We start from the raw sequence: 18,149 nt of genomic DNA, 5'->3' as shown, positions 1-18,149 counted from the left end.
TTTATTAATCTATTTTCTGTTGGATTACAACTGCTACGACATCTACATATTTCTAGCCATAATAAGTTTATTTTACAGGGTTGTTTTTCATGTAATGACCCACTGTCAGTCAGTGTTTTGTTGTGTTTGTGTGCATTAATGGGAAGCTTTGAATGATGGTGACTTCCATTAGGTTCTTCATTATTAACTGCTGATATTCAAAATGTGTTTTTTGTTTGTTTATTTTTTCCTGCAGTGTCAGAAATGTGATGTGTTTTTGTCTATGGTGCACATTAGACCAAATGTGTTTGTATTTCTACATTCTAATTGCTGTAGAACATATTTCCCAAACTCCTTTCTATATTTATCTATTATTCGATTAGAACGCGTCCAATATTTCACTCGTCTGTCATCTGTGTTTGATTTTACAGCAACTGATGAGGGAGCGTCAGCAGATGGCCAGTCGTCCGTTTGCCTCCGTTGCTGTTGCACTGGATGCCAGGGGAGAACAAACAGAACTGTTGCAGCCTGTGGTGGATGTGAGTGTCGCCTGCTTGCTTACATACACATGCACATACACAGATTATTTATTATATCATATTCATGGAATCACAGTTGTATGAAATAAAAGGAAGTTGCTGCATCCTGCAGAGTCTTCCTCGCTGATGCACAGGAACATTAATATATACACGCCTTTCATTTTGGTCGCTGTGATGTTGTGTTTCCAAAGTCCATCATCAAAGCACTGAAGTGCTGTGACCATCTAACCCCCATCATGAAATCTTTGTGCTGCCATCTGATACCAGCTACTGATGTGCACAATATCACATAGTTTTGTAGTGCAACATAATTAAGCCTTAGCCTCTTATCCACTCCACACATTATTAAGAAGTAGGGCTGGGACGATATGCTTTTCTCTCGATTAGATTCTTCTACGATTTTTTGGATGGCGATTCGATTTAAATTGCGATTCTACGATATTGCCGATTCTCTCGATTTTTAGTCTGCATTTTTAACATTTATCTGCACACAAATACTGTAGGAGCCTATAAATTAACATACTCCATTATAAAGTGAACTTAAACCCCTTTCAAAACCTGTACTCTCTGTATGTTAAAAAGTCTAACAAATGCACATTGCACAATATTTCAAAAAATTCAACAAAAAAAAAATCGTCAAAAAAGATATTGCGATATTTATGTGAATCGATTTTTTTCTCCCACCCCTATTAAGAAGGGTCTGGTTTATATGAATCCGCCTCTCTGATACCTCTCAGTGACTGTTGAGAAAAATATATTTTATGTGAATCTGTGTCTTGATGTCAAGACTCATTTGATTTAAAAAAAAATGTTTTCATCTAGGATTTTTTTTTATCATGTGTTTTAGTGTTATTCCTAAAATGTGAAAGCCTCCCACGTAAACAGAAAGTAGGGAAGAGGATTGGCAATAATTACAGTCTGGAGCTCAGTGCCGCATGGGATAAAAGCCTGGTTTAAACCCGTGTGGAGAGCCACATCCTCAAATTGACATCGGACAACCAGCGGTGTTTTCTCAGCCAGGGCCATCTCTTAGTTCACCTGCAGCTGAGGAAAATAAAATCACTGTAGCAACCAGCAGAGAGGCACTACATTAGCTATTAGTGTTGTGCTGAGTGGTACTCACTGTACATTATGGTATTGTGAAGGGCAATGTAAAGAGCAACGTAAAGAGAGGAAAAACAACGTTTCTTAGCCATCTGAGTGCACTTGATTTGGTGTACCTTTAAAGCACTGAGGTGTAGCCTGCACCTAAATAGAGCTGGGAACAACAGCTTTGCCTTGATTAAAGGAAACTGTTAATTACATACTTGTCAGTGGGAGACGTCTTATTTAATTATTTTTCCCAGTCCTCCCTTTCCTGCACAAAAAAAAAAAAAAAAAAAGCAGACGGTGTTCTCTTTATTTAAGTGTATTAAGGGAGTGACTTTGCAACCACTAGAGTTTATTGCTTTGAAAAATCTCCCAAGCTGTTTTGGAAATGATAACTGAAGTAAAAAAAACAACAAAAAAACAACAACACACTCATCATCAGCCTGCTGTTTCTCGACCCTTTCAAGATGCAGAGTGAACCTTGGTGTGCTCAACTTTTCAGTTTCCCTTAGATGTCTATACAACCTTTAAAGAAAGAGTTACTAACTATGTACAGTATACAAGTATATTTGCAGAAAGCACCTGAGAATTTAGGAAATAGTTTACATACCTGTGTCCTTTCACTTCACACATGTTGACATGCAGGCAGTTAACATGAATTGTTGTAAGTGGTGCAAGCAACTTTCCTGTTGAATTCATCGCTTTAGTATATTTCACCACACATATAGTAATCATAAATCTATCCTTTATCTAAGCCACTTGGTAAACCCACAGAGGCCTACCTACTGTATAACTAATATATTTTGATATATGGAAGCACATTATCATATTATATTCTGCCATAGCACACTTTAAAACATGCCAGTTTATTTTGGGCTCATTCCTTAAGGGAAAAAAAGCCAAATCTACATGGTTTCAAATGTGCAAATGCATATCTTGGACCAAATACAGCTCCATCACATGCCCTACTACCAGCTGAAGGTGAACCATATGATACAAGCGCAATTTCCTTTTATAGGGGTTAATTGGTCGGCATCTGGCACCACTTAGCTGCTGGAAGTATTTGTTGATGTCAAAGAGGACACTGATGCCATACAAGCATCGATGGTTTCCTGTTTGTCTCATCAGCTCTGTTTGTACTGTTCTGAAGTCAGACCCAGCTCATTCACTGATTTAACACATGCAGTGCAAGTCGGTTTCAAAAATCGGAGGTTTGCTTCAGTGTGTGACGCAGCCTGTGCAGAAAACCAGATACAGAGGGGCTACGGTGCCAGATTTACCCCTCGTGCCCTCTCTGACACATGAAAAACATTTCAGATCAAATTTTCTGACTGTACTGTCAACACTGCATTGGTTAGTACCAGCTTGCCGTCACTCGATCTTTGCAGAAACTCCAGCTGGTCTGAGGGAAGATTATGACAGCCTTTGTGCCCGTTCCTGCCATTTTCCTGGTTTGTTTTTTTGGGGTTTGTTTAAAGCCCCCAGGAGATGGACATTGCTTTTAGTGACCAACATGTCAGCAGCTGTTGGACAGAGAGCCAGCCGGGCCCCAGCACAGCGGGCCTAGGCCTCCATGTCACAGATGTCTCTATTCACTGTGGCCGGCGTTCAACATATGGAACCACTAACAGACAGCCAGTATGATGGATGACACCTGTCAGCAGAGGGAAAGGAAAGGAGATGTGCTGTGTGTGTATGTGTGCATGCGTGTCATTGTATGTGTGTGTATACGCTTGGATGGTTATGAATGACCATAATACAGTCCTCACGCTTGATTAATGCATAGTAGAAATGCAGGCCGAAGAAACCTTCTTTGGGAGATATGAAAATGGACACACTGGTTCCTAGAAAGCCTTGACAGAGAAAAGCAACAGCATGATTGAAATGAAATGGAATGAGTTATTAATGTTTTTATTTCCCTCCGCATATTCGGAATAGTTCTGTGATGCCAGACTAATAAAAGCATTTCACAGAGAAAATGAGAGAGAGCTGGAAGAAAGGACGGGGTTTATCTTTGTTATTATTACTGCCTTTCACACAACCAAAAACATGTTATTTATGCTATTATCACAAAGAAAATCACAGCAGTATTGTGACAGCGCTTATATAGTCCTATGCACAACAAACAATGTAATGTGATATAATTGTGTGCCCGAAGGTCACGTCTTTTGGACATGTTGTCGAAAGTCAGCAATACAACCAAATAACTTGAAATAACACTATATGATACCAGTGAATAAAAATGTGTAGTTAGGCAGTGTAAAGAACCCAACAGGAGCATACAACAATATAATTTAAAGGAGGATTTAGCAGGTTTTGCAATAGCTACATAGCCAGGGTTAGCGTTAATAGCTGTTTAATTTATGAGACAAGAAGTGACTGACTCGGTATCGGAAAATGATGAGATCGGCCAACCAGAGAGGGACTAGCTAGTTAGCCAGGGTTAGCTGATAGTAGAAGCTCCTGGCAGCTAAGCAGCTGTTGGTGCTAACATTGGCTATATACTGTAGCAATCACAAAAGTTACAAATAATCCCCTTTTTATTAGGGCTGGGATTCGATTCTTCTACGATTTTTTGGGTGGCGATTCGATTTAAATTGCAATTCTACGATATTGCAGATTCTCTCGATTTTTTGTCTGCATTTTTAACATTTATCTGCACACAAATACTGTAGGAGCCTATAAATTAACATACTTCATTATAAAGTGAACTTAAACCCTTTTCAAAAGTTGTACTCTCTGTATGTAAAAAAGGCTAACAAATGCACATTGCACAATATTTTAAAAAATTCAAAAAAAAATCAAAAAAAAAATCAAAAAAAAAATCAAAAAAAAGATATTGCGATATTTATGTGAATCGATTTTTTCTCCCACCCCTACTTATTATACATGGCTAATATGGTACAGTAGTTGTATTTGGATTGGTAGTGCAAACAGAATGGTAAAGGGTATTTTAATGTAAAACCGTTTGGGATATTGCACAGGATGTGTTTTTGGCAGTACACGAAGAATCTGAGTGGAAAAGCCAATGGTGTAGGATTAGTCCTGGGCACTGTGAATTTAGTCTCAAACTGTTCCATAGTTGTCGAGATATTTCAGTCTGGAAATGTAGACAGGTGGACCAGTAAACCAACATTATGCCCTTCGTGACGACCTAATGTAAAGACCGAGTCAGTTTCCACATTATAGCATACAGCAGTGCTGCAACTTCTGCCTTACAAAACACAGTTTTGCCTCAGCGTCACTAATTTGCTGGGAACAGCTGTAATGATGTTTCACCCAGTGATCCATGCGAGTATGGCATACGCTGGAATCTGCTTTAGTCAGAGTTGAGCTCGGGTTAAATTAACTCCCCTTTGCACGAATGTGGCTCGTGTAAGCTGCTCATTAGGAGAATCACTTGAATGGTCATGAAATCGCTGTGAATTTAATTGCCCTGGTATGTCGACTGTAGATATTGTATGTCCCCCTGGATCCTGAGTCTACCTGGGCAGATGCGTGAGAATGTGTTGTGATCACATGGTACTAATTGGCTTTGGTAAAAGCATGGAGTATAGAAATATGGTTATCATGTTTGAAACCTCCTTACATTAACTTTAACTAACTTTTAGCTGTAGTTTTTTAACTACACCCTCCTTTTTTAATGAAACACAGAGAAAGGACGCTGGAATCAGTGATTAAGCATCAGAGTTTGTCTCGGCCACATTTAGGAGACCTTCTGTTTTGTACTTTGGTCTCCCCACTCCATTTTCATTTTTTAATTTCCTCACCTTTGTCCAGCTCTCCAGTCTCCTCATCTTTCTGTCCCTCCATATTAGTTCCAGCTGATTAATACTACAGACAAATGGGAAAGAGGCTGGGCCAATGTTGACAGCATTCATAACCTGAGGAAATGATATGAATCCTGTGAAGAGGAAAGGAACAAATCCTCCACCTCTCAGAATCAACCTTTCAATGGCATGTGTGTCAAGCTTCGCCACTTTTGTTCATCAAAAGGTGACACATAGAGTTGTTTATAAATGCCTTTGACTTTGCATTACAAGAATTCAGACACAGTAAGTGATACATGTATAATTACCTGTGACATTTGTCTGTATGATGAGGGTCATTGTGTTGAAAAGTTTTGTGCTTTTCGGTCACCACTACATACCGGCGTTAAAGCCTGATGCATATGACAACACCCTCAATGTCACTGAGTAACCAAGGAGCTCCCTTCAGTTGTTAACTATGGCATTTGAAATGGCAAAGTTAATGGGCAGTTGCATTGGAAATCACACTGCATGCTGCACAGGTATCAGGATTGTCCTTGCTTTTGATTAAAGGACCGCAACACCCAAAAAGTGCCAGACAGTCCTTTGACGTTTATTTATATCTGAGTTTTATATCATTTTTCATTTGACAGTTGAAACAAATCCAGATCTAACATGCTCGCTGTATCTTCAGTTCACATTCAAGTTCACGCTGTGTATATATATTCAGTACATCAAGGCTTTTAGAGGCAGCACTCATTCAAAAAACACAAGTGAGCATCAGTGTGTTTTGCTGTTTTCACAGGGTGAAATATACAACAAATTCCAGTGGAACTTGTTAATACAAATGACTACATCCCGCTCCTGATTCTCTCATGTTTTAATGCATGTGCTTGTGCATCCCCATTTTTCTCCCATTTCACTGCCTCCTTCATCTCCATTTTAGATTCAGCAGACACAAAGGGAGGGAAAAAAAGTCACTTCTATTCAGACATTTTATTATTCCCCAATTTCTATCCCCTCATCCAAGCCATGCTGTGAAACCCTTGACATTCATTATCAGGATGACATGTTTTTCACGCTTGAGACGAGCAGTTTTGGCCATTAACTCGGAGGGTAGGTCATTGCGTCAACACGTGGACCGTCTGACAGGGACACACTCAAGTGTTTTTGTTGTGTGACCAATCAAACCATTTGTCTCAGGAGGAGGGCGTCTGGTCTTAAATGCAGCAACTCCAGCAGCTAATACTGGTCTGCTGGTCTGCCCCCCCCCCCCTCTAACCCCCCCCCCCCACACACACACACACACACACAAACAGAAAAAAAAGGCTAATTCAACATCGCATTGACATTACAGAAAACAACTATCAGGAATTTAGAAGTGTGACTGTCACATCACGTCTATTTAAGCTTGATTGGAAAAACAAAGTTATGAATACTAAAAGGTCCTGGGTTCTCGTACCAACTGACACAATTAAGTACTTTTTAATGCATTCTGTCTTGAACATTCACTCATGACTCATTATTAGGGGTAATTTTTTATGATAATGGACGAAAAAAAAAAAAAAAAACTGCTGTCTCTTCTCAGGGTGTCCCGAAACCTGTTGCCATGGAGCCGTGTTCAGGAGGGAAAGCTGCTGTGTTGACAGTCCTGGTGCGTCTGCCCTCTGGGCCCCTCGGCTTACCTCCACCAGGACAGTCAGGTACAATAACAGCACATACTACAACCATTTCTCTTGTTATGGTGAAAAGAAAAATCCATCATAAATGTGAAGAGTGAAACACTTATTTCAATTATTATCCAGACACATTGAGTCTTTTCATGCTAGCACAAAGATGTCTATGCAACATCTGGATTTTTATTGGAGAGATTTGAATTTGCAATTTTTTGACATTTAAATCTGACGTCTGTAATCTCCTCTTTTAACTAATATATATACTGTCTGTGTCTGTATCTATCATAAGCAGTTTATGGAAGTTGCCTGTTTTTTTCACACTCTTTTTTCTCTTGTTTTTTCATTCCCTCTTCTTCAGGACTCATCGTTGCCAGTGCACTGATAGACATTTCACAGCAGAAACCAACAGATTTTAAGGACAAGTCCCAGGCTTTAAAGAACCGAAAAGCTCTTCCTCCCGCACACCAGGGCACGTGCGTCTGAGTCTCAACCCCTCAATCCCATTGGGTCCTTTTTTTTTTTATTTGCACCGCCTGAGGTCGCGTGAAGGTCCCAGTCGGAAACCTTTCCAGAGACGAGAGATGGCTACATGTAGGAGATTTCATTTGGCTGCTACCACTGAAGTTCAAACGTCCCAAGAGCACAACCCTCGTTACCTTCCTGTCCTCCACTTTCCTCTCCTCTGCACCTCTTCCCTTCAGCTTGGACAGTCGTCATAGCAAAAGAAAACTCTGTGTCTGCAAAAAACTGCCTGATCAGCCACATCAGAGACAAATTAATTATTAAGATCTGCAGCTTCTGTCATAAGTATCTTTTTGACACCTCATCATCATTTGCTCAGCATGAGGAATAAAGCAAAGGTGTCTGTACATTAGGTTATATCAAAGATGAACTGATTTCTCTCATGTTGCTGTGTTGGAAATACATACAGACTGAACTGAGAATGACTGGTAGACATCCAGCACATGCTGCCTATGAGGTTTTTCTTTTTCTTTTTGCTTGCCAACAAGTGGTATTCTATGGTGCTAAAGCCTTTTCATTCACATCTGATAAGCCTGAGTCAGCATTTGCTGTATTGACTGAATTCATTCTGCCTTCTTTGTATTTTATTTTGTGAAGGAAGCTACCTGCCTGTTAGACCAAGACTCCTTCCGATGCCACATGATAGTGTTCTGACAGCTCCAGTATTTTCTCACACCACTTCCACCGACTCCCATTGACGAGCTCTTTTAGCATTTCCTGTACATAATGTATCATCCACCCAGCTGAAGCTAAAGTCTGTATTTTGTGTTGAGTACATGTAAAAATGCTGCAGAGACATGAGACCGGTATCTACTACCGCCGGCAACGTGGGAGAAGAGGCGCGAACAAATGATCAGCCGTCAAAGTAAAGCATGGGAACTTTAAGAAAAAGTAAATGCGATTTATTAGAAAACTGGAACGTTTCGTTACATTTTTCCCCCCAGTGTGTGTTGGAGAAGTTACATAACACACAGAAACACTGAAGTTTTTGGTAAATCCTTTACTGTGGGTTGTAAGTGTATCATTTTGCTGTGCAACTTGGTCATAAGGCTTTTGAACTTGGATGCCCTTGGATTGATGTGGTGGGCGGATGTCATTTTGAGAGGACGACGTCTGCTGAACAGAATTAGACCGGGGACGTCGTGCTCCTCTGGCTGTTTACTAGTTTGTTTTGTAAGGTTTTTTTAAGAGTCCTCTGAAGCTACAACTTTATTTCCATTTTGAGTACAAGGAGTTACATTACCTTTTATAATGCCTTGGCTTTCCATGAACTCTGACGGAGGGAGGGGGGGCTTGTTGATCTGCAGAATTGTTTTTGTTTTTTTTGCCCTGACTCCATCCTGAGCTGTACAGTGTCTTGTTGGAACAAATGTGAGTCTTTGTCACTCTTATCTCTTGAGATTTCATGTGTGTCAGGTTTTTATGACTGAATGGCAGGAGATTATCATTTATTTTAGGCCTTGTCACCTGTTACTATTATATCTATGAGTCTTTTTGCTACATTTGTGAAAAAGAGCATTTTTGTTGATATGTTTTGTTTTGATATTTAACAGATTCCTGTGTAATAGCGCATTTAACTTGATTCTTATTCTTGATTTAAATCTGTTGTTTTATTGTCAACTCTTTTTGAATTGTGCATCCTTGAGGACTTTATGGGCATTGTCTTGCTTTTCCGTTGCAAAGTGGTCACTTTGATGCATTTCATAAGGATAGTAAGCCAGCTAATGTGTTTTTATTTTGTGTTTGTAGAGTAATCCTATAACAGTGTCATTACACAGGAATCAGGGTCTCACTGTACCGTGAAAAAAAAAAAAAAAAGATGAGAAACTGCATATCAGTAATCTTCAGTGTATTTTAAAGATGGACAACATGCCAGAAAATAAAAAAAACAGATCTGAAAATGATTGGTGCACTTGAGTCTTTTCACACGCAGTATTTATAGTACAAACACAGAATTCCACAGGACGTTTTTTGTCTTCTCTGCTGCTTCTTTTGTCTCTTTCTGCTGCTCACTGCCTCTGAAGCTTAAACATCCAATTTGTAATTGCGGTCTGGTGCCCACTGTTGAACAGTGGTTGATTGCCTCAGCTATAGATAATTATTCCCTCTGAAAGTGACTGAGAGAGAGAGAAAAACAAAACAGACATGAATTTTGGCGCATTTTGTGTCTGTACAGTAAACACAAGCAATTGATAGTGAAAAGCATTTGCTTTCAGCTGTGTTTTGAAGAGGTCAAATGGAAATGGAAGCAAGAGTCACACAAATTAGTTTTTGGATTAGATATTTGTATATTTTTTTTATAAATACATTCCCAGATTTTCCTTTATTTTCACAGAAATTACACTATAGTGACTTAGTGCGTAGGAACTATAATGTGCAACATAATAATGATAAAACAAACATAAAGCTGACTAACATTTTATTTTATCTCAAGCTAACCTCCTCACAACTAAGAATTAGCATCAGCCTGAAATGAAAAGGTTTGTTGTGTCGCCTGTCAGGATGCAGTTGAAGTGAAGTTCTTTCACATCAGTGGTTTGAACAAGGATGTAAAGAAAAGGAATGCCATGCCAAAGTGCTACTCTGGATAATCCTCACTTATACTATAACAGTATATTTATTAGCTGTAGGCGCTTGTGGGTAAAAGCCATTAGTACTTTGAAGGAGTACTCAACTATGTGGGTTATTATGATGCTGTTGATAGTAAGAAACCTGACAGGATAAACCCATTTTGTAGCCCTAAATGTGAAGGGCACATTTATAATGTACTTTCTCTTCATATTTCTGATTTTACACTATGTCTCTCTCAGACTGTTATTTTGAAAGGGATTTCACACTGCCTAGTCAATAAAAGGTGCTGCTTTTACTCTCCAATACCTACTGTACCCTTTGAAAACAGTGCTTTTTGACCTGTACTCAACCCCTGTCTGAGAGAAGAGAATATGTGCTCTGTGTTAACAGGGGGGGTTGACAGCTCTTAGGTGACGGGTGGTCTTAGAGCATCATTGTGCTTTGCAATTTTGCAGTGTTTGTGACAGTCAGTTGAACACGTAAAGTTCTGTATGACTCCCATAAATCCTCTCCTGCTGTTTCAATGATGCTGACAACAAACACTGTGAAATGTTTTTGAAATAGTGCAATTTTTCTGCCTTTTGTGATCGTCACAAAGTAACTAATGCATGATAAATAAGTGAAACATTGTACAATGAAATTGCTAGAAGTGTTGAAGAGAAGATCACACTGAAATATTCAGGCAAGAGAAAATGAATCCTCTACTATAATTGTATGGAGATGGAACATGAGTGAAGATATTTTTTTGCCAGGCTGACATGTAGCTCATACACTTTTTAAATACACAAAGGAAACAGGCTGCCAAACTGTCAGTCAATATTAACAATATTGGTTATGGGTGGTAGTCTCTCTCAAATGGTGCTTTTTCTTAATATGGAATTGGGAATCTACTTCCTATTTGTATTTCCTTATTTTGTTTTCTGTGTCATCTTTTGTCCTTTGAACAGCAACATAAAATGCGAGACATATCATGCATTACTAGTCCGTCCATTCCCCTCCCAACAAAAAAAAAAAAAAAAATGTTTTGGAAAAGGTGGAATATGTTATATTCCGACGGTGGCTGTGGGACTCAGTGGGGTTTTATTGATCTCCTCTCAGAGTGAGGAGGGAGTTTTCCAGCAGTTGCAAGAGTGCCTAGCTCTACTTATGAAGAACGTACTCTACAGATATTCAGTGCAACACACACTGGAAAACTTTAAAGTTGTTTATATACATTTTCTGGACACATCATTTATAGCTAGTCAGTGAGAATAATGGTCAGGTTTGATGCAGTGGCATTGTCCAGGGAGCCACGGGAATCTGAGGCCCTTTGACCAAACAGGCTGTCGGATGCTCCAAGGTGTGACTGGCTGTTATTTTTCAAAATGACAGTCAGAAAACAGAGGTCACTGCTAAGCACTGGAGAGGCATGTGCTGAAAATATTCAGAGTGACGGCTGTGCTGAACCCGAGTCACTGCTGGTCCACTGATGTCTGGTCTGGTCCAACCATAACTGTCAAGTTATTACACAAATGCTACACATTGCATTGTTTTTAAAAAATTGTGTTTGGGCATTTAGCCAAATTAATCAAGATATTTATGAATGGAACATGCTTTTTTCATTTCAGCTTCCTGTCCAGTTGCAGTAGCTACAGTATAGGATAAAAATATTACCCCCATTGCATTGTTATGAATAGCTTCATACAGAAACCACAGTTGTGACAGTAGCCTAACACTAATCCTTTTGTACCAGTGTTTTTAGGGTTTGGACCTTATAGTTGGTGCTGAACAACAAAACAAATCAGCCAATGTTTCCTTCAATTTCACTGGAATCATCACAGATGCAACCACTCTCCTCAAAAACATGTTTGTCAAATCACTGTGAATCCATGTCGGTGTGTGCTCTGTCTTTACAAACACTGACCTCTTCATTTTGCTCTCTTGTTGGTGTGTTAGATGGCACTAAACAGATGACACACATAAATAAAATATTACCAGTTTGATGAATGATTTTGGTATAGGCTGCACTGCACATCAGGTTAATAGTTCACAAACACAAAGAAATTACGCCTCCCGAGTCTCTTGACTCACTTATGATGTGGAGGTATGGATTTTTATGCCCATTTGTCTTGCTGTGACTCCAGTCTGACCAAGTGATGGTGATTAATCTGTGGCTCTCAGACATAAATTATGAGGGTGTGTCAGAAGGCAAATCTGCCAAACCATCCAATATGATCCTATTGGATCATCCCCCTAGCCGGAAGAATTTTGGATTTCAGTGCACATTGTAAATTAACCTGTCCAGACCTTAAAGTTCAGAAGCTATTAATGTTATAGTGCACTTCACATTGGGGTAAAACAAATGAACTGTAGCCTATGATCCTGTCAGGCACTGTGATGTTATTGGCGACCATCACCTCATCTTGAAGCAGAAGTAAGCGATCCGGTCGTTTTGGCTAATGCTGCGTTCCAGGCAGGCTTTTGAAACCGTAAATTACAGCTTTAAGTCACGACTTACGACTTTGTAGCGTTCCAGGCAACCCACTCGTGTTTTTCCGACCTGTTTTACCTGTGAAAGTCACTTTAACGGCCACTCGTAACTTCCGACCCGTGAACTCGTACAAGATCGAACTGGTACGACTTCACAGGTCGGAAAAACACGAGTTGCCTTGAACGCACCATAACGTCCTCGTCCCTACGTCACACAGCCCTGCATCCCGTTCTCTCTCCTCATTGGATAAAACTTGTAGGATACGAGAAAAGTTTTCTCCTCGGCTCAGAGCAGAGCAGAGTGACTGAGAGACCCGTGTTTCAGACCAAACACTCTATGTAAGTGATTGCTGTCGGAAGATATAACTATTTGAGACTTATATTAACACAAAAATATCGCTTACTTCTGCTTTAACTAGATACTGAACTTCACATTTCTAGGAGGAATAGAGCTCTATGTGTTTTTGCCTAAAGCTTCTTTTTGAAGGTAAGAATCTGCCTATTTGTTTATGTCACTGCAAACAAACAAACGAAAATTAAAGCAGAAGTAAGCGGTCCGGTCGTTTTGGCTAATGCTGCGTTCCAGGCAGGCTTTTGAAACCGTAAATTACAGCTTCAAGTCGCGACTTACGACTTTGTAGCGTTCCAGGCAACCCACTCGTGTTTTTCTGACCTGTTGCCTGTGAAAGTATAACTATAACGGCCACTCGTAACTTCCGACCCCTGAACTCGTACCAGATCGAACTGGTACGACTTCAGACTTCAAAACACGAGTTACGCGTTGCCTTGAACGCACCATAACGTCTTGTCAGCCGATGGAGTTGGCAGCCCCCGCCCTCGTCATGGATCTATTGGTCCTTGTCCCTACGTCACCACATTCACGCGCATCCCTTGGCTGCACACACAGCCCTTCATGCTGTTCTCTCTCCTCATTGGATAAAACTTGTAGGATACGAGAAAAATTTTCTCCTCGGCTCAGAGCAGATAGTGACTGACAGACCCGTGTTTCGGTCCAAACACTCTATGTAAGTGATTGCTGTCGGAAGATATAACTATTTAAGACTTATATTAACACAAAAATATTGCTTAGGCTACTTCTGCTTTTATAAGTCTTAAAGGGACAACGAGGAGTTTCTATTCGGTTATAAAAAAGTCTCAAGTTAATGTGGATGAATCTCCGCTACCCACACTTGTTAATGGCTTCATTTTCGATAAATATATCGTTCTGTCTCTTTCATTATTTTGTTATTATTAGTGGTGGCGGAAATGCTGGTCGAGCCGACCAGCGTTTCCTTCGTGGCGAGTCATGAGAATAACGCTGCTGAATCGGAACTACGACGGTATGTGAACCTTTTTGAACTTCTGACTTTAATTATTGATGAATGAAAACATGAGTCCGTCTTGCGCCGGTCAAAGAATTTTACGGTGCGCACGGAGGCTCATAAATGTAGTGTGAAAACGCTTCGCTTTTCCAAAACTCCTCGTTGTCCCTTTATATAGTTCTATCTTCCGACAGCAATCACTTCTATAGAGTGTTTGGTCTGTCAGTCACTCTGCTCTGCTGTAAGCCGAGGAGAAAACTTGTATCCTACAACCTTTATCCAATGAGGAGAGAGAATGGCATAAAGGGTCCTCTCTGTGTGTGCAGCCAAGGGATGCGGTGAATGTGGTGACGTAGGGACGAGGGCGGGGACTGCTAACTCCATCGGCTAACAAAGTTAGCCAAAACCACCGGATCGCTTTTCTGCTTTAAGGTTAACATTGGTAAATTCTTATTGTAGTAGGCTACTTGTAGTGAATGAATCTATTATAATTATTATAATAAGAATTATTAATAACAGTAGGTTCAGATAGGACGAAACTGGCTGTGGCTAAAAAAAAAACTAAAAAAAAACGTGTTGATTGCAGATGACGACCAGCTGTGAAGTAGCCACGTTATCTCTAGGCCACATCTGAGCGGCTCACCTGTTGCTAGCATGAAGAAAAACAAACCCTAAACCGGCTAAAGTGGATTTTTTTCTTTACCAGGACGTCACGTAAAAAACGTGTAGGCCTCTACATAAGAATAACACACCTGCGATACGGCGGGCTTTTTTTTTTTACTAGCCTACTTTTGGCTCTTGTGTAGGCTATGTTTGCCGTTTGAAGTGTTGCCAACGTTTGACATGTAGCATGTAAGCACGTGAAGCTTTCATGCCACCCTGTTTTCGTCGCTCGCGGACAACTTGGTGAAGGAATAAACTTATAAACTGCGCTGCAAGTTTTAGCTCCTTAAAAAAACTTTCCTTTAAACCCAGCAGCAACAGTTGAGTCTGGGACTGTGGACGTCTGGACGTCTGGACTGTCCTGCTGAGATGTGGAGGGTCGTTGTGTTCTTCTCTTCAGTAAGGTAAGACGTTGTTGATTTTATTGGCAGTCTGCTCTTCAAGTTGTGTTGGCTGCAAAAATTAATTAATTAATTATTTTATGTTGGCACCTAGATGAAAGGGTTAGCCTATGTTATGTGCAGTATTTGGTTGGTATTCTTCTTTGGTTGTCAGGCAGTGTCTTGTGTTATTTTGTTTTGCATGAGTGCTGTGGTTGTTGGTCTGTTTGTCGGCCTGCTGGCTTCATGGTAAACCCCAACACTGCTATTGTCTCATCAGGTTGTCATCAGTTTGCCCACTCACTGTTACTGCTGAGCATGAACTTAAATCAGTGTCCTTCTATGACAACTTGCTCTTTCTGTCTGATATCATAATTAGGCTACATCAATAATGCTGAGCTCGTGTTCTGTGGATTATGTCCCTGCTGCACTCATTTGCACTCAATGCCATTCCTACGCTTTATCGGTGTACTGATGGTCATCTGCTGCTTATCACTGCTACATAACACTTCAGAAGAGACTGCTCCAAACAGTGTGTAGCCTATGTGTCTGTTTTGTTGGCTGAATATGTTGGAGTTAAGAGTAATCGCTTGCTTCATATCTGACATTTCAAGCTTTAACAGCACAGCTGGATTTGGATTTCATTTCAGTGAACTAAACAGAAGCCTATATCTTGCTTGTTGTCTGATTTGCTTAGGCAGGAGATGAGCCACGTGGCTGGTGTCTGGCTCAGAGTCTAATTTGGCTTTGAGAAGGATACTTTTTATTACCACCCCCTAATTCTGCACTGCTGATATTGGTGTGTGTGCTTGCAGAAGAGGACAAGATCAGAGCATAGTTGCAAAATATCAACACTGCAGGTGGTATTTTGTTTTCAGATAAATGATCAGCCCCATGGGATTTGACTATCTGAACTAGCTTGCTGATATCAACTAGCCTGAAACAAAGTTTTCTCAACTAGAGCAGTTCATGATATATTTCTATTTCTCTGACTATTAGCTCACACTCACTTTAACCACCTCAAGGTCTCAGAGGTACAGTAACTGATTTTAATAATACGACTTTGCTACTTAACACAGAACATTACCAACATAACCATTTTCAGAAGGAACAAATAAAAGGTCAAATATAGTTGCACAATTAGAAAGCCATTTACCGTTTTTCTTTTTTTTCTTTTGACTAAATGGATGTTGATGAGTAGACGAAGAAGAAAACCATTGCAGGATACATGTGGATAGGAGGTCAGTTACACTGGCCAGAAGGAGACCCTGCAGAGTTTGAAAATGAAGGGACTTGAGCAATTTAAAAGGAAGCAGGAACAAATTCTCATGGGGAGAGTCATTACTTTGATTGAGAACAGCTGGTGTCGTACTCTCAGTCTCACCCCAGGCTGCCCTTAGTGGAAATGGCGCTCTCCGTGGTGCTGATCCACCGGCTAAGTGGCACCACAGTCCACTGTTTCTTAGCCAGACTGAGACCCAGGTTCCTCAAAGGGGGCTTTGATTTTGAAAAGTTTAGAGGCCACTTCTTCATCACAGGCCAAGAACAATTGTACATCTGCAAGTCTTAGCATAGACCTGTTTGTTTTTGATCTCGACAGAGGCTCACTTGCAGACATGTACAACCACTGGAATAACCATAGGCATATGTAGTGCCAAGCAACTGCTACTGCAAAATTAAGAGCAATCTTTTATAGGGCCATTAACAAGTACAGTGGGTGATTTGTTCAGTTAGAAAATTGTAATAGATGTTTCTTAGCATCTTCAATTGAACCTTAGGTAAGTTAGTTAATGAAGAAAATAATAGGAAATTAGTGGGCCTGCTTAAAGTTCCCATTAGCAAACAGTTAATAATAAGAACAATTACAATCTCGCTATTTACTCAGCTCATTTGTTGCAAATGGCAGCAATAAAAGTCCTACCTTATGATGTAGCCATAACCTCAAATGATAGGCTAAGTCATTAGTTTGCTGTTCCACGAAGTCTGAATACATCAAACTTAAATAATGCCAGGGACGGCTTGATTTCATCACCTGGAATACTTCTGCAAATCTGGTTCATGCTTGCTTACTGTGTAGAAGTCCTCAAATGATTGAGTGTATGGGCTAAGAAAATGCAGTACAGGCTGAGACTAATGAGTTATTTAAACAAAGTAGGAAACCTGCTGACAAATAAAGGTCATCCTCTTCAGCTCTGTCATATTTACTCTAGGCTGTTTTCTTCATCCATCCAGGAATTTAAAAAGTGTTCCATCTTTTCAGTTGCATAGAGCTTATGGTTTTGGCTCCGGGGTGCAATCAAGGACCTGCATTATTATCTCTTATCTTTGCCCCTGCACTGCTCTGGAGAAGATGTGACGGGAAGCATCTCAAAGTAACTGATGCCATGGAGTGTTTACTGTGAAAACTCAGGCACACCCACTGCCTGACATTTGAGCACAACAAAAAAAAGAGAAAGTAATAAAATGGAATTGCTGCTTCTCTCCTGGTTAATGGAAAAGGTGAAATCGACATTGTAGTTTCAAAGTGGTGAAACAATGTTGCAGGAGAGGTCAAAGTTGTAGTAATTAGATGTGATCCCTACCAGGCAGTGCTGCTGTGATTGCACCGTTTTTATCAGTATTCTCTTTTATCTATGCCAAGGGTGAACATTTGGATTGAGTAGAGCTGCTGTGGTTTTATAGTTGTGGGAGGGGGAGTCTCTAAACACTATCTCCTAGGCCTGGGGGCTTTATGGCAGGGGAACGGTAAACTTGGCGAGCAATAATATTTATCATAGGTTTAATGACAACTATTCTTTTTTTTTTTTTTTTTTTTTTTTTTTTTTTTAAAGTATATATTTTTTGGCTTTTCATGCCTTTATTCGATAGGACAGTTGAGAGTGTGACAGGAAATGGGAGGCAGAGATGGGGGGAATGACATGCAGGATAGGGCCGTCCGACGCGGGACTCGAACCGGGGCCGCCCGCAGCGAGGACTACAGCCTCAACACATGGGGCGGGCGCTCTACCAACTGAGCTAAACACCGCCCCAATGACAACTATTCTTGTTTCCAAGCTTCAGTCAACTATGTGTTTGGCATTTTGAGCAGTTTAATGTAATGTCATTCACACCCTCCAATCAGATGCCAGGTACAAGACTTTTGACATTGACAAGCACAAGGACACTGAACAAACAAGAAAAAAATGGCTCA

General features: G+C 40.3%; 1 protein-coding gene across 1 annotated transcript in view; it reads left to right on the top strand.

The window, feature by feature from the left end:
• The window catches only part of atrnl1b (attractin-like 1b), a 65,922-nt gene extending 56,573 nt beyond the window's left edge, over nucleotides 1–9,349 (top strand). The window contains exons 27-29 of the mRNA XM_085762377.1: nucleotides 411–518; nucleotides 6,945–7,059; nucleotides 7,391–9,349. Coding sequence (XP_085618503.1) covers nucleotides 411–518; nucleotides 6,945–7,059; nucleotides 7,391–7,515 — 348 coding nt within the window. The 3' untranslated portion in view covers nucleotides 7,516–9,349. The remainder of the gene's footprint in view (nucleotides 1–410; nucleotides 519–6,944; nucleotides 7,060–7,390) is intronic.
• Nucleotides 9,350–18,149: the final 8,800 nt, after the last annotated feature.

The sequence above is a fragment of the Trachurus japonicus genome, chromosome 19 (genome assembly GCF_045865225.1).
Source record: "Trachurus japonicus isolate A0001 chromosome 19, Traja_1.0".
NCBI classification, from domain to species: domain Eukaryota; kingdom Metazoa; phylum Chordata; class Actinopteri; order Carangiformes; family Carangidae; genus Trachurus; species Trachurus japonicus.
This window is presented reverse-complemented; position numbering and strand designations above follow the sequence as displayed.